Source organism: Budorcas taxicolor, chromosome 1 (genome assembly GCF_023091745.1).
Source record: "Budorcas taxicolor isolate Tak-1 chromosome 1, Takin1.1, whole genome shotgun sequence".
NCBI lineage: Eukaryota > Metazoa > Chordata > Mammalia > Artiodactyla > Bovidae > Budorcas > Budorcas taxicolor.
In genome coordinates this window covers 48414295-48439651 of record NC_068910.1, presented here as the reverse complement: position 1 = coordinate 48439651, position 25357 = coordinate 48414295, and the positions used below count along the sequence as shown (strand labels likewise).

The 25357-nt window shown below is 45.2% G+C and overlaps 1 protein-coding gene across 1 annotated transcript in view; it reads right to left on the bottom strand.

Moving 5' to 3' along the window:
- Positions 1-25357, bottom strand: part of SCN10A (sodium voltage-gated channel alpha subunit 10) — an 87075-nt gene that overhangs the window by 32640 nt on the left and 29078 nt on the right. The window contains exons 7-14 of the mRNA XM_052644447.1: positions 25264-25327; positions 21135-21276; positions 20790-20987; positions 19898-20068; positions 15797-16090; positions 13111-13219; positions 7587-7825; positions 4290-4463 (exon numbers count right to left, since the gene is read on the bottom strand). Of these exons, the coding sequence (XP_052500407.1) occupies positions 4290-4463; positions 7587-7825; positions 13111-13219; positions 15797-16090; positions 19898-20068; positions 20790-20987; positions 21135-21276; positions 25264-25327 (1391 nt within the window). The remainder of the gene's footprint in view (positions 1-4289; positions 4464-7586; positions 7826-13110; positions 13220-15796; positions 16091-19897; positions 20069-20789; positions 20988-21134; positions 21277-25263; positions 25328-25357) is intronic.

Sequence of the window (25357 nt, the reverse complement as noted above, 5' to 3'; positions counted from 1 at the left end):
AATTTTGGGTATTGCTTGCACAAGTCTTGAATAATTTATAATTGATTAAGTCATACAGCTTTTAAAAAACAAGATAAAATTAAAATACTTAATAAAATAGGAAGCTGGGAAGGGGGAACTGCAATAAAAGTTGTCCTGGAAAGTGAAGATTTTAGCTAACTTTTGACTTTGATTAAGTTAACAATACCTGCTCTCATTTCTAAGGTAACCGCTCAAAGGATAGAAACAGAGTATTTCCAAACCAATAAAAGAGAAAACTGGAACAAGGGAAAACAAACAGTTCAAAATAAATCAAGAAGAGAGACAGAACAAAAATGCGAGAACAGAAGAAGCAAGTAGAAAACCCAGAATATAATGATAGACACATATCCAAATATATCAGTATTCACCATAAAATAAGTGGGCTAAATGCTTTGGTTAGAAGACAAAAAGTAGATTGTCAGAGCTGAATAAGAATCTAAAATCTGTCTACCATTTACAACAGGCATATAAAAACCTTAAAGATATACAAAGGCTGGAAGTAAAAGGATGGATAAAGATATATCAGGCAAATTCTAAACTAAAAGAAAACAGAGTTGCTTCTGAAAGTGAAGTTGCTCAGTCGTGTCCGACTCTTCGCGACCCCATGGACGGTAGCCTACCAGGCTCTGCGATCCATGGGATTTTTCAGGCAAGAATACTGGAGTGGGCTGCCATTTCCTTCTCCAGGGGATCTTCCCAACCCAGGGATTGAACCCGGGTCTCCTGTGTTGCAGACAGACGCTTTACCGTCTGAGCCAGTTGCATAATTAATATCAAACAGAAAGCATTTCTAGGGATAAAGAAGGTCCATTCTCTCAGATAAACATTTTACTATGCTGGGAAGATATAATAACTTAAAATATGTATGCATTTAAGAACATAGCCTTAAGGCAGAACCATAAGGAGAAACATACCATGCTGTAATCACAGTAGGAGATATTTTTACACACTACCATCTCAGTAATTGCTACAACAAGCAGACAAAAATAAGCAAGGATATAGAATATCTGGACCACATAATGAACTTTCTCTACCCAGTGGATATATGTGCAGAATATGGCACCCTACAACTGCAGAAGACACTCTTTTCAAGCACATAAGGAATACTTTCACTGTACTGAGCCTAAAGGAGATTATTAATAAATTTCAAAGCATTGAAATCATACAGTGTATGTTCTCCGAGCACAATACAATCAAGCTGAAACTCCGTGGCGTAAAGAAATCCCACATACATTCAACATTAAGAACCATGCTCCTAATTAACCTTTGAATCACAGAATAAATCAAATTTGAAATTGGGCAATATTTAAAACCAAAAATATGGAAAATTCTGCCTATTAAAGTAGTTCTTAGAAGGAAATTGAAGTCTTCGATGAATAGATTGGAAAAGAAAAGAGGTTGAAAATTCTGTCTTAAGAAGTTAGGAAAAATTAAATATGTAGAACAGAGGATGCAATTATGCAGGATTAATTGAAATAGAAAACACCAATGAAGTAGAGAGGGTCAAGAAGATGAAAGTTGGTTCTTTGAAAAGACTAATAAAATTGATGATCTGTGGCAAGACTAATAAAAAAAGATAAGAGAAAGCACAAATCACCATTTTTAAAGAAAGAAAAAGACAGCAAATACACATGATACGGAACTTTAAAGATAACAGCATAGCATATACTACCTTATATCAATACACTTGAAAATTCAGATAAGAAGGGAAAATTTTTAGAAAAAACATAACTTACCAAAACCAATTGGAGAAACAGAGAATCTGACTAGTTTCACAGACATTAAGAAAATTAAATCAGTAATGAAAAATCTCTACCTCCAGATGGTTTCATTATTGAATTCTACTATACATATAAGACGGAGAAGGCAATGGCACCCCACTCTGGTACTCGTCTGGAAAATCCCATGGGCAGAGGAGCCTGGTGGGCTGCAGTCCATGGGGTCGCTAAGAGTCAGACACGACTGAGCGACTTCACTTTCATGCATTGGAGAAGGAAATGGCAACCCACTCCAGTGTTCTTGCCTGGAGAATCCCAGGGACAGGGGAGCCTGGTGGGCTGCCGTCTATGGGGTCGCACAGAATTGGACACGACTGAAGTGACTTAGCAGTAGCATACGTATAAGAAGCAAATAATTCCAATCTTACCCAAAGATTGGGTGTAGAAAGAGAGGAATATTCCTCACCTCTTTTTATGGAGATTAGGATAAACTTGATATCCTAATCTTTATTTTTATGGAGATTAGGATAACCTTGAAGCTCCAGTACTTTGGCCACATGATGTGAAGAGCCAACTCATTAGAAAAGAGCCTGATGCTGGGAAAGATTGAAAGCAGGAGAAGGGGATGAGATGGTTGGATGGCATCACTGACTCAACGGACATGAGAAGCCTGGCATGCTGCAGTCCATGGGGTCACAGAGTCGGACACAACTGAGTGACTGAACAAGGATAACATTGATACCTGGATACTAAAATCTAGCAAGGACAATGAAAGTAAAGAAAATTACAGGCCAAATATTACTCATCAATATTGATGCAAATTAAAAAAAAATTATTAGTGACCTGAATTTTCCAATGTATATATAAAAAAATATCAGGATCAAGTTGGGTTTGTCCCAGGAATGCAAGGTTGATTTAACATTAGAAAATCAATTAGTATAATTCACCACTTTAACAGATTAGTGAAAATCATGTGATTATCTTAATCATGCAGAACAACTGTCTGATAAAATTAAACATCCAGTCATGATTAATATTCTTAACAAAAGAGAGCCTCCTAAACTGATAAAAAAAAAAATCTGCCACAAATATCAGACATGCTGAAATACTGAAAGCATTTTCTTTGAGATCAGGAAAACAGCAAGAATGTCTGCTATTAACACTTCTTTTCAATAGTGTACTGGATGTCCTAACCAGCACAGTAATGTAATAAAAAGAACCAAATGGTATAAAGATTAGAAAAGAAACAAAGCTCATCATTTGCATATGATATGATTGTGTTAACAAATTTAAAAGACTGCATAGATAAATCATGAGAATTAATAAGAGAGCTATCTGATACAAAAATATTAAATAGCAAAATGTTAGCAAAAAAAAAACCAACTGGAAAAGAACATTTAAAAAGAGATTTCACTTGAAATAGCATAATGAAGTAGGGAATATCTAGGAATATATCTAATAAATATGTAGGAAATCCTTCATGGAGAAATTATAAAACTATTGAAAGGCTAAAATAAATGGATTGTGTGCCATTTTCATGGATCAGAAGACCACATAATGTAAAGGGTACATTTTTTCCCCAAACTGATCTAGGTATTATTACAATCCCAATAGAAAAAAAACAACAACAGTTTTGTGTGTAGCTCGGCCAGTTGATTCTAAAATGAGTTTGAAGTACAGGGGCCATGGTAGCTTTTCTTGGCACTTAGAGCAGCTTATGGGACTTTAGCTCCTGGAGCAGGAATTGAACTCTGGCCCCCAGCAGTGAAAGGGCAGAATCACTGGACCATCACGGAATTCCTGGGGCCACAATAATCTTGAAGAAATAAAACAAGGTGGGTGACTCGCCTTACAGATACAGACGCCATGGGGACATCTCTTTTGTTAGGAATAGGGGAACCCCTTCAGTAGCGAGCATCCCAGGGCTGAGCTGGGAGAAGAGCTTGGATGAGAGGCTAGTAGGAGGTGGTTTTTGAGGTGGGTGAGACGTTGGGGCGGTGATCTGGGGACCCAGGGAAGATGACCTCCTTGAGATGGGGGCGGGGGACTCAAGTTGGGCAGCCTGGCTTCGAAATGCATATCTGAGGCTCACTCAGCAGCGGGGAGACTGGCTCGCCACTTAACCAGTCTGTCTCAGTTTGCCTCATCTCTCTGTGGGGATAGTAAACGCAACTCTGTCCGGGTGATGGAAGCCTAAAATGAGGCGAGTTATGTTGAGGCTTTAGCTTTGTGCTTCATGTATTGCCAGGGCTCAGGAAACAGTAGCTGCTGTGATTATCATCTGCTGTATTTGATAAGAGAACAACGGGGTCCTGGGCATTCCTCTCTGGGGGCAGATGAGGAGGCCCAGGAGAGGGAAGCCTTGCCCCCACTCTGAGAAGTGGAAAGCACCAAGTCTCCTAGGAGCCGCACCTCACATCCTCCCACAGGGACGGAAGAGGAAGAGGAAGCCGGCAGGTGGAGTCCCCAAAGGACAGAGTCTGTTTCCAGCAGAGAGCCTGCCTGGATGTCAGGGCAGGGGTTCCCCAAATCGCCAAGAGAGCACATTACCAGGCGGAAGGTACGCAGCACCGTCAGGCTCCCCTTCCGGGCCGCGCCCAGCTCTATCAGGCTCACAGTGACAATGATGCAGTCAAATATGTTCCACTTCTTCTGGAAGTAATAGTAGGGGTCCAAAGCTATGATTTTGAAGACCATTTCAGCAGTAAAAAACACAGTAAACACCTGCAGACAGAAACAGGGATTCATCTCAGCGGGGTCTGTGAGGTTGTGGGCAATGACAAACAGGGCAGGGGAGAAATGTCTTGTTTATAGAGTGGCAAATCCCTTTACTTCATTTTTATTCACTTTCTATATCATCTAGGACTCCTAAAGGATGAGGGATGGGAACACTCAGTGAGGCAGCGTAGAGCAATCCGTGGACCAGTGCTCAGGTAATATGCATCAGTGTTTCCAGGCTTGAGTGTTTCCATCTGAATGGTGTTGGACACAGAGTAAGTGGATAATCATTAGGACAATAATTATTATATGATTATGTAAATAAGAAGTCAGTCTGGTTCAGGTGTTTAAAAGCAGGGACTGTGCGGCAACACAGGCCCAGATAAAAACACCAGCTCAGCCATTCCTAGCTTGTATGAGCTTGGACAAGGAAGGCATCCTCTACACTCATTTTCCTCATCCGTATGATGGGCTTTGGGCTTCCCTGGTGGCTCACTGGCAAAGAATCCACCTGTCAATGCAGGAGACCTGGGTTCGATCCCTGGGTTGGGAAGATCCCCTAGGAGAAGGGAATGGCAAACCACTCCAGTGTTCTTGGCTGGGAAATCCCATGGACTGAGGAGCCTGGCGGGCTACAGTCCATGGGGTCACAGAGTCAGAGATGGGCTTAAGTGAGATAATGCATGTGCAGTTCTTAGCAAAGGTCCCAGCAGATAGTTCTTCACTAATCAATAATAGCTATTAGCAGGAACAATAATGATACGTTGTCTCTAAGATTCTTTCAGCTCTAAGTATCTTTAATGGTCTTAGGCAGGACAGAATTGTGATGCTAAAAGAGGTTAGGGCCAGGCTCAGGTCACGCAACAACTAGCAGGGAAAGGAGGACATAGGTAAGGAAGAAACCAAAGACCAGGGCCAGGAGTTTTCTTTCATTTGCTCTCATCAGAGCTTCTGGCCAGCCTGGCAAACAGAGGCAGTCACATCCCTTCTACAGAGAAGGAAATGACTAAGAGTTTAAGGGACTTTCCTGATGCCATAAGACTACACCAGTGAGATGCAAAGAGCATCTGTGAGTGTCCTTTGTAGGCAAGTCAGTGTGGTGTGGTGTGGTGTTGTTGAGGGGTGAGGTCCTGTGCCCTACAGAGAACTTGGTCGCCTCTGGCTCCACTCTCACCGTCTGTGTTACCTTGGCAACATACTTGACCTCTCTGGGTCTAATGCTCTCTTTTGGGCTGTGAGGTGGTGATAACCTCATGGCGCTATTGCAACGCTGAGATAACATTTATAAAGCGCCTGACTTGCAATGAGCACCACACAGAGCCTGCCTTTCTTTCTTTTTGAAAAACAACACTGGGCTCTGTCCCAGCAGTAAAGGCCTTTGGTCTTTCTTGCCTTAACTTCTCCAACTGTAAAATCAGGTGTGGGCTCAGAGGTCTCTTCCATAGGACCCTTGGGGTCTATGATGACTCTTGGCAATAAGCTCTCCCTTCTCTTTCCCTTTCCCCTTTTCAGATCAACGTTAAATAGCATATGTCTTCTTAGCATGTGCGGTGGGGCTTCCCAGGTAGTTCAGTTGGAAGAATCTGCCTGCAACACAGGAGACCCCAGTTCCGTTCCTGGGTTGGGAACATGCCCTGGGGGAGGGCATGGCAACTCACTCCAGGATCCTAGCCTGGAGGGCCACAGTCCTTGGGGCCACAGAGTCGGACACATGGAGCGACTAAGCACAGCGCAGCGCAGTGCGGCAGCCCACTTGCTGCTGAAACGCAAGGCACGCTGGCTCCACAGCGTCCCAGAACCGACTGGCCTCCTTTTCACATCCGTGAATTCTGGGGAAAGGAGAGATTTCTAGAGAAGTCACATTTCCTCTGGGACACCTCCGTCTACCTGTCTGCAGCCTGCAAGGAGCTAGAAGAGCTGTATGGTCCTGGTGGACCTAGTAAGCCACCGAGTGGATGGACACTGGGGGGGGGGGGGGGACATGGAGGGAGGACCCCAACCTCTCAGCTTCTGCTTTTCTCGTGTGCATGTGTGTGCCCGTACACACATGCACACACTCCCTGTCATTTGCTCTGGTGCAGTTCTCATATACTCACATATACACACGTACACTCACATGCACAATTGCTCCCTCACACACACATACACTAGCAGTCCTGTAAAAAGGATTAGCACTCAAGAGTTGAGAAGTGTGAGCTTCCGAGCCAGTTGGCCTGGGTTCAAATCTTGATGCTACCACTTGCTCACCCCTTGGGTAAATTATTTAACCTCCTGCACCTCGGTTCTTCCATCTGTGAAAGGGCACAATAATAGCACCTACTATATTGAGTTTTTTTTGTGAAAATAAAATGAGATAACCCATGAGAAGCATCTGAGGTTATATGGGGTCTGAAGTCAAATTAAGCTGGCTATTAACTGTGGGGCACGGGCTGAGGACAGGTCTCCTTTGAGTCTGATACTTTACTCAGCATGTAGAGAAAATCTGGTATGGATTTTATTTCTTGTTAAAAGGAAATAATACTAAAAAGTTATGGAGGAAAATTTAAAGGAGAGTCCTGTCTAAACCAGATTAAAAAAAAGTCTGGACTCCCTGATGCTTACATGATGACAGCAACCACAGTCCCAGGTTCCCTTCCTCTCTTTATTTTTCCCTCCCTCCCATCCCCTTTCTGCTCTTAAAGGACAGAATTGAAAAACCACGGCCACTGTGTTTTGCAGTCACAAAAGCCATAGAGTTGGAAGGAAATTTGCAAGTCCATAGGCTGTCTCTAGATGGGAAAGTGGCATTTATCCTCATTTCAAGGTAGAGGCAGCTGCAATCCTGAGAATTCAGCGGGGTGGGGGTTGGGTTTCCTAAGTTCTGTAAGGGGGAGGGGGAGCTGTTTTCCCCAGATCAGGGCTCTCGCAGTCCACCTCCCTGGGTTTCTTTATCTGAAAGCAGTTCCCACCAGCGTAGCCTGGTCCTCCAGACTTGACTTTCTGTGCTCAGTGTCCACGCATCTCCCACACTGTTCCCTTGCTCTCAGCCAGCTAGATCAACACTCCGGAGACTGAGGGCATGCCGCCACCCTACCCAGAGCCGCCCCAGCCCCGACAGCGCGGGCAGTGGCTGCCAGGGCGCTCACTCACGATGTTGCCAATCTGGAGCATGGCTTCGAAGGCGGGGCTCATGCCATAGTGCTCCACGGCCATGAAGACGGTGTTCACCACGATGCACAGGGTGATGGTGAGCTCCGCAAAGGGGTCCATCACAATTGCGAAGAGAAGCGTCTTGAGCTTCACCCATGTGGGGCAGCAATCCCAGATAAGATACTTCTGAGACAAGCTGGTCAAGCAGGGTGGGCACCTCTGTTTAGACTCCTCGAGTTCTGCATCACAGGTGTGGTCAGTGACAACTATCAGCCAGGCGTGGACTCAGAACCCCACCCCACGGCCAGCCCCCAGACCTTGTAATTACCAATAACTACCACCTCCCACCTCCACTTCAGCACTCACCCTCTCTCCCTCTGATTACCGTTTCCTGTTGTTGAGCAAGTGCAACCCAACCTCTGTCCCCATTTGGTCGTTCAAACCATGGACTGTACACTTTTTAACCGCTTTGCTTCATAGAGGTCATGTCTTTGCTTCTCCACTTACCCAGATCAGATTTCATGTCCACCCCTCCTTATCCTCCCTTGCAACCCTGAGTCCCCTTGCCAGCTGCTCCTCCATTGTACTTTCCTGGCAAAACCCCAACTCTGAACAAACCCAACATGCAGACAACTCTGTACCTGCACCCAACCTACTGAACTGGGTTAGAAAAAAATAACTAAACTATGCTAAGTGCTCCCTGCTTGTCACCACCCAGAAATCCTGCCGTGTTTCTCCGTTTCAGTCTTTCAGTCTTCCAGACCTGCATTTCTCCGTAGCTCCCCTCTCCTCCAACTTCTCCCTCCTCCTCTCTAATTCTCACTCTCTGCTGATGAGCAATTATTAAATAGTTATCCATGAGGAAAGATAACATCAGAGTGCATACACACTGTTGTTACTGGAATAGGTACACATTTTCAAAACACAAACACAGGTATGCAAAAAATGTGACTTGAGGTGTTTTTTCCCCTGTAATTGAATTCAATTTATGCATCAAGTCCCCAACTAGGGGACTTCATTTTGGTTAGTTCAAAGTCTGTTACTACTCATTATCTGATGTTGTGTCTGAGTTCTGGGGATCTCAAGGTTGGCGGAGGGCTGAGCTGGTCCTTAGTTATTGCCAAGTGTATTTCACATGAGTCATCAATGTTCCCATCTGGTAGCTGATGGGAGAGCCACGGAGATGGCTGTTCCCTGTTTAACTCTCACTCATCTCCTTCTGTAGCCTTAAGTGGGAACAAAGGGATCATCTAAATACTCTCCTGTAATGCCAGGGCCACAGGGCAGCCTGTGAGGCTGCCTCAGGCCCTTTCTATGCAGATATGTTACTGGCCCTTTCTACCCTACAGTTAGGCTGTGCCAGGTATGCGAGTCTCTCTCTAAGACTTGCTACCTCTGGCTTCACCTAGAAAGTAAGGCACTGATCGGCTGCGTTTTCAAGTCCCTCAGATTTCTTTCTTTCTTTCTTTTTTGGGTGTCTACTGACCACCATGTCGTCCTCTGCAGTGAGAATTCGGCCCAGGACTGGGTGGAGAGCCAGGGCCCGTTCTCAGGGACACACCAACATCCAAACTCCCTTCTCCCTCCTCCAGCACAGGACATTTTAAAATTGTCCAGAGAGGATAAATAACTGGATATGACTAAGGCCATGCTTTCCACACCCTGAGGCAAAACAAAGGCTGGATAAGAAGACAGGTCTTATACTCAGGATAAGAAAGATACAGCCATGCTCTTTGGGAACTCAAGTGCCAGGTGGCCACTCTCTTCTTCCACCTCTTGGTTTGCTGTCAGCAATTAGAACTTGGATCCATCCTTGGGGAGACTGAGTGGATTCCTACCTGATTGATGGAACCCTGAATTAATAAGGATTTAGTAAACTTAAGGACTCGATGGACGTGAGTCTGGGTGAACTCCAGGAGTTGGTGATGGACAGGGAGGCCTGGTATGCTGCGATTCATGGGGTTGCAAAGAGTCGGACATGACTGAGCGACTGAACTGAACTGAAACTTAACAATTAATTTACTGAAATTGCCTTCTAACACTCAGCATGAGCCTGAGACAGAAATTAAGTTATAAGATGTAAAAGTTATAGCCATGAAATACACTGGAACAATTTTTCCATGTTTGAAAACTAAAGACTGTTAAATTTCTTGCAAACCTGAGTGGTAGCTTGAAATTCTCCAGTGCGTGTTAGATCACTTTTATTTCCCCACTCTGCATGGTATGTGGAAATTCCCCAACCAAGAATTGAACCCATGCCCCTCTTTCCCATGCAGTGGCAGTGTGGAGTCTCAGCCGCTGGACCACCGGGGAAGTTCTGCATCACTTTTTAAAATCTAAGTTTGTGAATACATATGAAGCAGATAAAGAACAATACTGCATAGGAACCTGGAATGTTAGATTCATAAATCAAGGTTAATTGGGCGTGGTCAAATAGGAGATGACAAGATTGAACATTGGCATCTTGGCAATCAGTGAACTAAAATGGATGGGAATGGGAGAATTTAATTCAGACGACCATTCTATCTACTACTGTGGGCAAGAATCCCTTAGAAGAAATGGAGCAGCCCTCATAGTCAACAAAAGAGTCCAAAACACAGTACTTGGGTGCCACCCCAAAAACGACAGAATGATCTTATTTTGTTTCTAAGGCAAACACTCAACATTGCAATAACCCAAGCTGATACCCCAAACACTGATGCCAAAGAAGCTGAAGTTGACCAGTTTTATGAAGACCTACAACACCTTCTAGAACTAACACCAAAAAAAGATGTCCTTTTCAACACAGGGGATTAAAATGCAGAAATAGGAAGTCAAGAGCTGCCCAGAAAAACAGGCAAGTTTGGCCTTGAAATACAAAATGAAGCAGGGCAAAGGCTAACAGAGTTTTGTCAAGGGAACATGCTAGTCATAGCAAACATCCTTCCCAACAACCCAAGAAACGACTCTACACGTGGACATCACCAGATGGTCAATACCAAAATCAGATTGATTGCGTTCTTTGCAGCTTAAGATGGAGAAGCTCTATATGAGACCTGGAGCTGACTGTGGCTCAAATCATGAGCTCCTTATTGCAAAATTCAGGCTTAAGTTGAAGAAAGTATGGAAAACCACCAGGCCACTCAGGTATGACCTAAATCAAGTCCCTTATAATTATACAGTGAAGATGGCAAATAGATTCAAGGGATTAGATCTGGTAGACAGAGTGTCTGAATAACTATGGATGGAGGTTTGTAACACTGCACAAGAGGCAGTGGCCAAAACCATCCCAAAGAAAATGAAAGGCAAGAAGGTAAAGTGGTTGTCTAAAGGGGTTTTACAAATAGCTGAGGGAAGAAGGGAAGTGAAAGGCAAAGGAGAAATGCAAAGATTTACCCAATTGAAAGCAGAGTTCCAGAGAATAGCAAGGAGAGATAAGAAGGCCTTCTTAAATGAGCAACACAAAGAAATAGAGGAAAACAACAGAATGGGAAAGACTAGAGACCTTGTCAAGAAAACTGGAGATATCAAGGGAACACTTCATGCAAGAAAGGGTACGATAAAGGACAGAAATGGTAAGGACCTAACAGAAGCAGAAGAGGTTAAGAAGAGGTGGCAAGAATACACAGAAGAACTATACCAAAAAGGTCTTAAGACCTGGATAACCATGAAGGTGTGGTCACTCATCTAGAGCCAGACATCCTGGAGTGTGAAGTTAAGTGGGCCTTAGGAAGCATTACTACAAACAAAGCTAGTGGAGGTGATGGAATTCCAGTTAAGCTATTTAAAATCCTAAAAGATGATGCTGTTAAAGTGTTGCACTCAATATGGCAGCAACTTTGGAAAACTCAACAGTGGCCCCAGGACGAGAAAAGGTTAGTTTTCATTCCAATCCCAAAGAAAGGCAATGCCAAAGAATGTTCGAACTACCATACAATTTCACTCACTTCACATGCTAGCAAGGTTATGCTCAGAATCCTTCAAGTTAGGCTTTAGCAGTACATGAACCAAGAACTTCCAGATGTGCAAGCTGGGTTTAGAAAAGACAGAGGAACCAGAGATCAAATTGTCAATATTCGCTGGATCATGGAGAAAGCAAGAGAATTCTAGAAAAGCATGTACTTCTGCTTCGTTGACTATGCTAAAGTCTTTGACTATATGGATAACAACAAATTGTAGAAAATTCTTTAAAAGATGGGATACCAGACCATCTTAACTGTCTCCTGGGAAACCTGTATGGGGGTCAAGAAAAGTGACAGCTAGAACTGGCCATGGAACAACTGACTGGTTCCAAACTGGGAAAGGAGTACATCGAGGCTTATTTAACTTACATGTAGAGTATATCATGCAAAATGCTGGGCTGGATGAATCGCAAACTGGAATCAAGATTGCTGGGAAAAATATCAACAACCTCAGATATGCAGATGATACCACTGTAATGGCAGAAAGAGTGTGAGGAACTAAAAGAGCCTCTTGATGAAAGTGAGAGAGGAGAGTGAAAAAGCTGGCTTAAAACTCTACATTGAGAAAACTACAATCATGGCATCCAGTCCCATCACTTCACGGCAAATAGATGGGGAAGAAATGGAAACAGTGACAGACTTTATTTTCTTGGGTTCCAAAAATCACTGCAGATTGTGACTGCAACCATGAAATTAAAAGATGCTTGCTCCTTGGAAGAAAAGCTATGACAAAACTAGACAGCGTATTAAAAAGCAGAGACGTCACTTTGCTGACAAAGGGCCATATAGTCAAAGCCGTGGTTTTTCCAGTAATCAGGTACAGATGTGAGAGTTGGACTGTAAAGAAGACTGAGCATTGAAGAACTGATGCTTACGAAGTGTGGTGCTGGAGAAGACCCGAGAGTCCCTTGGACAGCAAGATCAAAGCAGTCAATCCTAAAGGAAATCAACCCTGAATATTCATTGGAAGAACTGATGCTGAAGCTGAAGCTCCAATAATTTGGCCACCTGATGAACAGCTGACTCATTGGAAAAGACCTGGTTGCTTGGAAAGATTGAAGGCAGAAGGAGAAGGGGGTGGCAGAGGATGAGATGGTTAGATAGCATCACGACTCAATGGACATGAATTTGAGCAAACTCCAGGGAACAGTGGAGGACAGAAGAGCTGGCATCTTGCATTCCATGGGGTCGCAAAGAGTCAAACACAACTTAGCAACTGAACAACAACAAAATAAAGCAGATGTTAATTTGAATAAGAAAGGAACTAGAGGATTTCATTCACAGGATTCTATTATTTTTGAAAATTTATCCACATTTAAAAAACCACATTGATAGGCTGATTCATGTTGTTGTATGGGCAGAAACCAACACAACATTGTAAAGCAATTATTCTCCAATTAAAAATAAATAAAAAAAAAACACTGATAAAGGGTTATGGAACGAGGGCATAAAAAGAGTAATATTTATGATCCCAGGACACAGAGATGAGTGCCCTTCAACACAAGTTTGGGGCATCCCATCTTCTGCATGTAAGGGGCCTTATCATGGCATACTGAAAAGAAGTTCCAGTGAGCAATACTTACCCTCGAGGACAGAGGTCATGATACTGACAACACTCATTGCCCTTTGGACTCGGAAAGGTTCATTCAAGTAATCTGCTGTTAGGAAAGTCTTCTGTCCTGCATCAGATGCCTGCTGGGACAGAAGTAGAATCAGGACACTCTCCAAATCACAGTCTTCAGTGGCAAAGACTGATCACTCGGCCTCTTTTCGGCCTATCTTGGGTGGTTGCAAGCTGCCCAGTGAAGCTTTGATCCTCTGCAGTCACGCTTGGAGTAAAGGGCCTGTTGCATGAACTTGGGTAAGAGCTCAGACATGAAGAATAGGACACAGAGCTGGGGTCCAACCGGAGCCTGGGTTCATAGTTGACAGATGACCTGGGCTCACCTGAGGCTTTGCTGACTCTTGTTCCAGGATAGGTACCTGAGCACCAGAGCAGAGATAGAGCTGCCTCAAGGGTCTCTGAGGTGTTTACCAAAGGGAGGTGGGAAATGCAGAGGCATCGGGCCAGGCAGTCATTATTGGACTTCTGCTGGGATGTGCAGGTGACATTCACACAGAACTCCTACACCACAATAGGCTTCCTTGACCTCCCTCCTAAGAGGCCCGTATCTCTCCCCAATACATGACCTGGTTCCAATTCTACCTGGTCTCTTTCTGAGGGGATGCTTATGTGTCTTGATTGTCTAGTTCTTAGTTTCTGACACAATCCTTTTGATTCTTCCCTCTCTGGGCCTTTATTGGAAGTTCTGTCTGGGTTCTGTGCCAGACCCCTAACTCTAGTCACACACATACCCTGGATGTGGGGAGTCCCAGGTTCATGGATGCTGACTCAGCATTGCACAAACCATTCAGAATACAAATTCAACAAGTGTTTACTGGGCACCTGCTGTAGGTGAAGCTCATAGTAAGTACTTCATACATACAAAGAAAGTTTGGAAAGTTCTCAACTGTGAGGACTCAACAAAAGGTTCTAGCATCTACTGCTATTATTGATCAGACATATATATAAACGAAAGGGCTCTGTGACTCCACTTAACCCTCTAGCCATTTAGAAACCTTTTAATAAGGTTTTTACAAGAGGAAACATGGAGGCTTGAAGAGTTTAAGGGACTTGCTAATGGTGACTCAGTTGGTAAACGGCACAACTGTGAATGAAGTTCAGGTCCATGTAATGTGGAAGGGCTTTAGGAGTTCATCTTGCACTAGCTGATAATTTCACTAAAATGAATCAAGGCTGGAATATCTAGGAAAGTGGTAATCCACAGAACAGCAACAAGGTTTCTTGAATGAGGCATTTTTCAGAGTTGTTAAAGTACCTCCCGCAGCCTGGTGTTGACCTGAGGGCTCTGGGTTGGCGACTCTCGATAGTACTCGGAGGACCTACCCTCCGCTATCTCTGCCCTGCTCCATACTTGGGGAGGGTGACCTGGGCAAACTGAATCACCCTCACCCTCTGGTTCTGGTCAGGTCTGGCCAGTGGGAGGCACAGATAGGAGATCAGAGAGGAGGGAGGAGTCACTATCTGCCAGCTGGCTACTTCTCTGCTGGGCTGTTGCTGGGCCGCCTTCTGTTAGGCCACCTCTCACATAAAGTGGCAGCGCTTGCTGGGCTCCGGTTCTCCCCCTCATTCCTGCAGCCTAGGTGGGTTACAGCTTCCCACTGTGGTTAGTCTCTCAGTGCTTCTGCCCCTTCTTTGTTCTTGAGTCCAGAGCACACCTCTTCAATACTTCCATAAACTCCAGCTGCCCACTGCAGCGGCTCATCTGTTTCCTGCTGGGACTCTGAATCCCATATATCCAGTCAGGGATGGAGCTAAGGTAACTCTGTGAGACGTAGCCAAGTCACTAGAGCCATATAATGTTGAGCTCAGAAGTCTGTGTGCAGACCACTCTGTGTCCTGGACTGGCCCGAGGGCAAAAGGAAAACAGAGAAGCAAGTTTTGAAGCTGGAGGGAGAGTTTAATGAAATCACAGCTCCAATTGGATGAGGAGTCTCTGATTTGCCATTAAACTCTGTGATTATTCTGTTAAGAGTGTTGGCCAGTTACTCACTGTTGCCTAATTTGGGCATTTTGGCAAGTTCTGTCTTCTCCAAGTCAAGTTAGGGATACTCTGCTTCTGCTAAGATCTGTCCAGGGCATCTCCCAGGATTTCTCTGAGTCTTAATTGTCAAGCCCAAGATAGTTTGCACACAGTTACAGGCAAGAAGAGAAGAACATTTTTTTTTTTCATACTCATCTAGGGACCAAATAGGCCTATCTCTAAAGCAGTGATAGGGAAGAGGGACAGAGAAACTCCAGCAGGGAAAGAAATCAGAGCAGTTGGAAACTAGTCTGTGTCTTGTTGTCACTAAGTCATGTCTGACTCTTTTGCGACCCCACGGACTGTGGCCCACTAGGCTCCTCATCTATGGGATTTCCCAGGCAAGAATACTGGAGTAGGTTGCCATTTCCTTCTCCAGGGAAATCTTCCCAACCCAGGGATCAAGCCTGGGTCTCTTGCATTGCAGGTGGATTTTTACGGAGTAAACCAAAAGACAGGTAAATCCAATCGCTCCCTCTGGGTCTCACCTGTCCTGCCTGTAGAATGAGGGTAGCTGCAGAGTGATGTCTAAATGATCCTTCCATGGGTAACACATAAGGCTTTTTGGCCCGAGGCCTCTAGCTGCAGAGCAGCCCCAGAGAGCCTGGAGCATTCACAAACTCACCGAGACTTCGATGACTCCAGGGGCAAGCTCTCCAGTGGTCATTTTGGGAGCTCCATCTTCTCCACACCCTGAGCCACGGTTGAGGGTTTGAGGCAGTGGACTCCTAGGGAGGGGGCCTTGCTGGCCTGCACCCCTAAGCATCAGCAGAGAGCCATGACGGCTTTCATGGTCTCCAGGAAAGACTCCATCATCTGTGACCCCATCAGGGAATGAGATGTCTCGGCCAGGGGCCTGGAAGTGGAACACACTGCCGTGGCTAGCCCGGCGTCTCCCAGTGGTGAGGCCTAGGAAAGACTGGGCATTGCCCCCAAAAAGCAGGAAAGAAGGTAGCCTGGAAGATCATCCTGCAGGCAAATCTGGAACTCAACACTTCCCTCCACCCACCCCCACTTCCCTGCCTTCAGCCTCATGACCCTCCTATGGAAAATTAAAGACAGATCTATGGAGTGCTCTAGGTGTACACAGAGAGGGAAAAGAGGTGAAGAATATTCTTAACTCATCTGGGAAAAGGCCAACACTGAAAAGAGACTGCAAGGTGCTCAAGATCAGCAAATAGGTCATCACGGCCAAGGATATGTCAGAGGACAAACTTGTCACCCAGGTGGGTCAGTTGTTTGCCAATCTTTAGCCATGGGGCTGGACAAAGGTATCTTAGGTTCCCTGCTTCAGTGCAAAGCTGTGACCTCAGGAGACAGTTATGTACACCAATACAGAAACAAGCTTGGTAAAGGGTTGTTGAATGAACGAGTGCTCTTCATTTTCTGAAAATTAGGTCTGACAATTCATTAGATCCAGCCTATATGGGTGTGAGAGTTTGTGTTGCAAAGGAGGAGACAAGAGCTTTGTAATATAATGAGCTTCCAGGATCCCTCGAGGCAAGCGTTGAACAGTCAACAATGGGGAGATTGAAGGGAGAGTTGCAGTCTAATTTCCTGGAAGAGTAGTGCCATTCCTCCAAATCAATAAACATTTCCCATCAAAACCTTCCTCCGAGGGAATCGTGTGGTGTACAGTTGCCAGAGCAAAGGAGCTAATTCATAGGCCTTGAGCCCCTGGAGGGTTAGAATGCTGGGTTGGCTGGTTCCCACAACTGAACCTGACCAGACAACTTATCAGTTCTGTCCTCAGCTCATAGAAAGTGCTTCTTTCTTTTTTAAAATTAATTTTTACTGAAGTATAGTTGCTTTACAATGTTGTGTTCCTTTCTACTATACAGCAAAGTGAATCAACTGTGAAAGAAAAAGTGTTAGTCGTCAGTTGCATCCAACTCTTTCCATGGACTGTAGCCCGCCAGGCTCCTCTGTCCGTGGGATTCTCCAGGCAAGAATACTGGAGTGGGTGGCCATGCCCTCCTCCAGGGGATCTTCCCCACCCAGAGACTCAGCCTGGTCTCCTGCATCACAGGAGGATTCTTTACTGTCTGAGTCACCAGGGTTAACTCTACATGTACGTGTATCTCCTCTTTCTTGGATTTCCGTCCCATTTAGGTCACCACAGAGCCTTGAGGAGCGTTCCCTGTGCTACAGAGTAGGTTCTCATTAGTTATCTATTTTATATATAGTAGTGTATAGATGTCAGTCCCAGTCTCCCAGTTCCTCCCACCACCCTTCTGAACTGGTTTGTTCTCTATGTCTGTATCTCTATTTCTGCTTTGCAAATAAGATCACCCGTAACATTTTTCCAGATTCCACATATATGCATTAATATTTGTTTTTCTCTTCATAAAAAGTGTTTCTAAAATCTAAACTTTGACTTCCTATCAAACTCAGATCATATTGCTGAATTTCCCCTCCCTTACTTAATTTCTTTTACTTACTAAATTATTAAAGTTGGGATACTTTGTCAATTAAAGCCCTCTTGACCTATCCCCATCTCCCTCAGAATTGAAGTTTGCTTTCTTGATGATTTGGAGCCTAGTCCTGCACAGCAATCTTCATTGTGATTCAGTATTAAAAACACAGCACTCTTTGTCCAAGGACTGTGAACTCATAAAATCCACGTATCCTTCCCACTTTTGAAGCAAAGGAGCAAAATTGGCAAGTCCTTACTAAAGATGGGACAACTGAATCATATGCACTTGGGCACTGAGCAAACCAAGAAACTCAGAAGAAAATTTTGGTCCTGTATTTATCAAGCAGTGTCTCCTTGGCCACAGCCTAATATTTCAGAATTAACCTATTTGGCAAATGGTGGACAATGGCCTCTGAATCTAAGTATTGGACTTACCTTAAAATCATTCAAGCAGATCAACTGGTCTCCTGTGTGTTCCCTGAAAGCCCTGCTGCGTCTCTCTGCTAAGTGCTACCCCCAGTCTCCCTCTCATTACTGCTGATCAGAAAATGGCTTTTTATTAAAACTGCCTATGGTCTATTTACTACAGTAACACACCTGGGAAAGAAGGAAGGGAATGCCCTAACAAACAGAAACTCCAACCAGTTAGCACTAAGGAAGTACCCAAACAACGTCTCCCTGTCTTTAGAACAAACGTGATCTTTCTGCCTGGAAAACATTCTTTCTCAAACCCTCCCAGTCCTCAGTTACTGGAGGACTTACTATTTACTAAGAACTTCAATCATCCCCTCCTTCATGAAGCCTTTCCTGATACACTCTCACCCTCATAAGAATAGATGTTCCTGCTCCTATTCCCCAAACAACATCTATCTGTCCCTAATATAGTATCCAACACATAGCTGTTTCTATATCTGCCTCCTCCACCAAATGGAAGTTCTTGAAAAATGGGCCATGCTTTAGTCAACTCTTTACACCAAGCACCTAGTGTTGTTGAATTAGAAAGGGATGTTTCCTCTTTTGCCCTTTGAAGGTAAATCTAGCTAGAGAGACAAGCGCACACACACACCAGACAATTATTGGACATCCAAGTGCTAATCTATGTGGAGTTGACTGAATGGGAGAAATTAAAGCCCAGTTCAGAGTGTCACTGACACGTCTACAGAAGCTGTGATGTATCCTGCCCTGAGGTTGTCAGAGCTCCAGACAAACCCCAGTTTGAAACAGCTTCTGAACTGTGCCCTATTCATGCCAGGTGTTGCTTAAAAGAGGCAGAGCAGACTCTCATAAAGGCTGGTGTGTGGGTGTCACCGAGGCCAGAGTGCGTGGGAGTGTGTCTGTGTGTGGACATGCACACAGAAGTCTGGGGGTTGTCGAGATCCTATTCCGAAAAGTGTCATGTCTTTCAGAGGAGCACAAGGAAAAGAAATCAACAGGGAAATGAGATCCAGCAGCTCTGAAGAATAACCACGTCAAGCCCCTTTCGCATACTTCTAGTGTGGGACCTACTCTACCACAAAGGGGTTATCTCTGAGGCCTGTTGAAAGGGTACATTTGGGGTACACAAGACTTTCAAGGGAGAGGGAGCTGGTGGGAGGAAACCAGGTGAGTACCGGGACTCTTGGAGTGGGAGGTAGCAGGTGATGACGAGAGGGAAAATTACTAGTGGGTCTGAAATGAGGTCCTGAAGGGATTCCCAGGCTGGATTGTTACCACGAGACAGGTGCCAGGATCTCCTGGGCCAACAGCAGGTGAGAACTTGAGCTGGAGCAGCTGAGGCATGAGGTTAGAAAGAAGCTTTTAAATGATTTCAGCACCACGAACAAGGACCCCTCTCCTGCTCCAGAACTGCAGATGAGAGGGTCAGAAGGAAGCTGGCCCTTGACGCCCAACATGTTCACAGACACCTCATGGTCAGCATGTTCAAACCACCTGTCCTATCTAGAATCCAGAGTTTCTCCTCTGGTGTGCCTCTCTTAGAATCACTACCTACTTAAGTGGCCAACCTGGAAACCTGGGAGTCATTTTGGACTTCTCCCTTCTTTTGCAACATTCCACAGTCCTGGTCTTGTTGATTCCCTCGAGCTCCCATAAGTCTTTACAATCCACACTCTTCCGCATCCATAATGTCCCTGCCCTAGTTTAGGCCCCCTCTGGCAGTGGTGGGGGGATAGGGGGTGGATTATCAGAACATCCTCCTAGGCTCTGTGCCTCCAGTTATCTCTCTGCTACCAACCTCTTTCCACTTCAGTGTATTGTCCATGGAAGCTGCAAAAGTGGGTTATCTTTCAGGCACAAGCCTGAGCCCCTTACCATTCGGTGCTGGTTGTAAGACTCAGACCGGAGTGACTTGTTGTCATCTGTGGAGCCCTCGGACACCCTTGACTTCATTCTGTGTTTTCTTTCACTGGCAGTTTTGGAGGCCAAGGGGGATCCATTGTGAGACTGGAGAGAGGCTGTGTCAACCCCCAGTGCTGCGAGCACCTGAGGGGAGAGAATAGCAGCTATAGCCGACAACATCTGGATGTGCTCAGCATAAACGTGTGTCCCCCGGACAGTGGGTGAGGGCTTCTCAACCAGAGGAGGTCTGATTCAGGACCGGAGTGGTGGTTGGATTGAGACATAGCAGGAAGAGCCACCTCCCTCATTCATACCCTTGTAGTAAACTCTGTTGATGCCCTGCCCAGGTTTCTCTTACCAGGTCAGTACACTCATCTCCAGCTGCTTGAATGTTAGTAAACATCACTAATGTTAGTAACCCATTAGTAAATGAGTTACAGCTGCAGGATTCTGCAGAAAATTTCCTTTGACTGTACATTTAGCTTGAGCAAGCATGGAGGTACGAAGGGCCATCTTCTTGCCTCCAGGCAGGGCTACCTCTGTGGAACCAGTCATACCCTGGAGCTCCCCATGGGATCAGGTCAAAGTAGTCTCTAGCTGAGGCCACTTCCTTATTTAATTCTTCCCTTGTTCCATCCTGCTAACTTTGATCTCCTCCTCAGAGCACCCCTCAGTGAATCACTTGCACAGGCTCTTCATTTGGGTGCTTTTTTTGAGAAAATCTAACCTAAGATGGTCCCTGAGATAAGATGGATCTTGCTATGGTTCCCTAAAATGACAGCCTTAATGTAAGCGACTGGTCCAGATGTCTGCCCAACTGTGAAAGGCCTACAACAGACTTCGCAAAGGTCCAGCCCTCACTGACCTCCTGCTCTGTCCGGAGCATCTCAAGGGCCTCCTGGAACTTCTTCTCCTTGGCTTCAATTTCATCAATGGTTGCCTGGTTCTGCTCCTCATATGCCATGGTGACCACAGCCAAGATCAAATTGACCAGGTAGAAAGACCCCAGGAAGATAACAAGCACGAAGAACACCATATAGATTTTCCCAGAAGCCCTCAGGGTCTGCAGAGTCAAGAGAAAAAAAAGAGAAATGTGTACCCAGATAACACGGCCCCCTGACGCGGTCAGAGTCCTCCAGGAAAAAACGTAGCCATGCAACAAACGCTCCAAACTCCAACCGAGTGTGTGTGGAGACATGCAGACCAATACCTGCTGGTAGAGGCGTTCCCAGGAATCCTGTGTCATGAGGCGAAACATTGAGAGAAAAGCCCAAGCGAAGGAATCAAAGCTGGTATAGTTAAAATCTGGGTTGTCAGATGTCTTAAGGCAGAAATAACCTTCAGGGCAGTGGCTGCAGCAAGAACAGATAAGGCTGTCAATCCCACAGACTTCTGTTTATTGGGGCCAAGACAGTCCAGGGCTGCCAGAAGACCTGAGGGTTTGAAGTCAAAGACTGGAGTTCAAGGCCTAGCCTTATTCTCATTAGCTGAGTGACCTTGGACATTCAGCCTCTTTAGGCCTCAGTTTCTTTTGCCTGTTAAGTGGGATAATAATGTTAGGAAACCACTTACCAAAACTGCCCACCGTGGCCAGACACAAAAATAACTTCTTACATGAGTTACGACAACAAGTCCTACTAAGGAAAATACAAACTGCTGCCAAAACCAACTGGAAGAATTCAGGAGGGAGCAGACAGCAGCCCCTAATAATCCTGCAAACCTCCCAGAAACCCTTGCTCTGGAACCTGTCCTGAGTGAGAGATGTGTGTGCCACCAGGAAGGGCCCTGAGGGAGGCCAAATATGGGCATGAGCAAAATGATTGGCCAGAGGCAACCCGGAAATCCAGCACCACCTGCATAAACCCTGAGACTGGGAGCCATAGGAAGAGCACCCATTTACCAAAAAAAAAAAAATGCTCTGCTCAAGCACTAGTTCACAAAAAAAGTCTTCCATTTTGTGAGTATGTGTGTGTCTCCTCAGACAATCTATTTCTGCGTGTTAGACAAGAGTCCACTTTTCTGGCCCTAGTAGGGGATTCTGCCCCTGTCTTCCCCGCCCCGCCTCCCCCTCCCCCCACAGACACACACACAGCCTGGCCTTGCCCCAGTAACATAATACCTTCAGTTCAGAGTTTCATGCAGAGAGAAATGGTCTGGAGAAGATTAGCTGGCCCAGACAAGACCTCATAAGCTTTTTGCGAATTCACACTGCAAGAGGGACAGTCAGTAAAACCTGAGTCAGTTGGCATCACTTGCAGAGTTGTCTTTCAAAGAAGGACACACAGTAGCCAAGTTCACTGACCAATTAGATGTAACAATAAAGACACCACTTCCCAATAACTGAGCCTCTTCCTCTCCTAAGTGTTTCACGAATGCTATAATTTAATCATCTCAATAATCCTTTAAAAAAAAAACAGATGCAGAAGCTGGGGTTCAGAGAGAAGAAGTCAGTAGTCTAAAACCACACAGATGCCAATGGATTTATTTCAAAGGAGAAATAAAATTGTCGAGTAGCTTATGAAGACTGACCTATGAAGAAAGGCCAAACTGAAGATGACTGCCTGGTGAGTCCTGGGGTGGAGAAGGCTCCACGTCCCTCTTTCTCATCATAAGCAGCTAAGCTGATGTCGGGAAGCATCTCTAAGCTCAAGGCATGTGAGTGATCCTTTCCAACCGTGTGGGATGGCCTGGCTGAGGAGACGGTAATGCTTTTTTCTTAGTTAGGGATGCTACTTTAGTATACCTCCACCAACACCAATCTCTGAGGGATCTTCTGACTCCAGACATTCATGCAGACCCACAGGCAGGAACCCCTACAATTGATTAGGGCCTGACAGCTCGATTGTAGCCCAATCCCAGTTCTATCTAGCTTCAACTTTGGTTGGAGATTTGCAAGTTCCCAGGCTCTGTAGACACTCTCTTGGTTTCACTTTCCCAAGGAGCTAGTTAACCCATTACCTGTAGGTTTGCTAGTTAATGCTAAGGGCAGCCTATCTCTGCCTCCTATAGAACCCCACTATAGCTGCTATGCATCAACAACTAACTGTTCAAGAGAATTAAATGAGACCATGGTGCAAAGGCTCTTGCAAGGTGCCTTCAGCATAGTAAACATTATATGTAAAAGCAGAATTTTAAAATTCTTGCTGTTTTTAACCAGAAGCTACCAAAAACATGGACTAGAATAATATATGTGAAAGAATGTTGAAAACCATTAAGTACTTCCTGGTACTTGTTCTCCACCTTGAGACCTCAGACTTTCTCCCTGCAGTGCCATTGGTCAGTGTGGGCTTTTGCTCAGGTCTCTGACTTCTCTGTGGCTCAGCACAGAACCCAGGTTTGGTGTTCACAGCATGCCCACCAAGGTTCTCTCTGCCCGTCACCTAAGCTGGCCTCTACTTGACATCCCAGCCCTTTCCCAGCCCTTTCCACTCCTTCCCGCCTGGCCAGGACCTACCCATCAGGATAGTTGGTTTCTCTCGGAGTCAGAGGGGGGCCTCATGGGTGGACCTCACAGCTTTACCACAGTCAGTGTATGGGTTACTGTGGAACCATCCTCGTGAGAAATGTCATTATCCAGATGGGAAAAGGACACTGACAGATCCTTGGTTTCAATTAAGTCAAAGGCAAATGAAAACTGACATCAAAACAACCCTCTTCCTGAGCTCAAGGACCAAATGCCAAGTGCATTTATGAATAAAGAGGCCAGGGGGCCTGTGTTGCTCAAATTCTTCTGTTAGCCCCACCCCTCAGCTCTTGATGAGATTGTTTTCTTAGGGAACTGATGAAGGCTGAACTCCAGCATGCCCCACCTTGTGCTACTTAGCAATATAGGGCTGTCAGACATTCAGGGAGGGGTTGTGTGGGCCTGGGTTTCCAGACACCCCTGCCATGGAGATGGGCAGGGATGAGCCTTTCTCATCTGTTACCTAATCTCTTTCTACTCATACCTGTTCCCACAAAGCAGCAGGCAGACCTGAGGAGTCCCATGTGCCTTTGCTTTGTCTCACATTCTATTCTGCCACCTAGAATGGTACCATCCAATCCATCTCTTGTTCATCCAGTCTGGAGACATCCTGGTTGCCCTTCAACCTCACCACCTCTGGGAAACCTTCCTTGACACCATCACCTTGCTATGTTTTCCCAGCCCAGGGAGCCTCTAGGACAGCACTTGTTCTCCACAGCGCAACATCTTTATGTATATGCATCAGAGCTCACAAACTGGCAGATTGCTGGCTGAATTTGCATTGCTAAAATATTGTGTTTGGCCTACAATATGTAGATATTTTTTGGAATTTGTAGTCAATGTTTATAGTTAAGAGAGTTTACATAAAATCGAAATTTCCTTTCTCTCTTTTAAAAACCTGGATCATCTGGAAGCAGTGGGTCCATGTTTCCACATGATAATGAGAAGCTGAGCTGGGAAGTGGCTACCACTTTGGCTGGCGCATGATCTCATGGTTTTGGTACCCAGCCAGCCCATTCCTCACATTCTAGACACGTGTAGTTTTGTGTCTGGCCTCTGTAAGAATTTGAAATTGCAAAGTCTGAGGCATGTGTCTCTTCCTCCATTATGTGAGGATAATGAAACCCATGTGATGGAGTTGTGGCAACTAAATGAAGAGCATTTGACACAAAATGTATTTAATAAATATTACCTCCTTTCTTGGGCAGATTGTTTGCAGAAATGACCACAGTTATTCCCTTTCCTGTCTCCATACCCCTTTCAATATGATGTTGCAAGTTTTCCCATCGAGAGTTGACTCTGTTCCTCCATTTCTTGGATCTGGACTCACTTGCAATTTGAGTCAACTCTGGACGCAGTAGAAGTGACATTATGCCTGTTCTAAGCCTAGGCCTCAAGAGACCTTGCACATTTCCATTCTTTCTCTTGGAATCCTGCCTCCAATAGGAGAATAAGCCTAGGCTAGTCTGCTGAGGGGTGAGAAACCATGTGGAACAGAAATAAGACGCCCAAGCTGAGGCCATCCTGGATCAGCTGGACCCCTGCTAGTCTGTCCACTGTCTGCAGATGCATGAATGAGTCCAGTCAATGTCAGAGGAACACCAGGCTGATCTCAGCCCAAGGTGCGGATGTACAGAATATTGAGCTAAATAAATGGCTGGTGTTTTAAGTCACAAAAATCTTGGGGATGTTTGTTTCATAACAAGAGCTTACTCAGACACTCTCTTCCCATGAGTCTGGGATGGCAGAGGCCATGGATTATTAATTTCCACATTTTCCTCAGGACTTTCAACCTAGGCTTCACCCAGAAGAACTGACGACAGAAAGAAGAAAGGGCTGCTGGGCATTGGTGTTTTGTTATGGCTTGAACACTCACCCTGCATCAGATCCATTGCCACAGAGTAAGGGGTCAGAGGTGCCTTCCTTGTTGGTATAGTAATCTGCAAAATAAAGGAAGAAGCAGAAGTCTC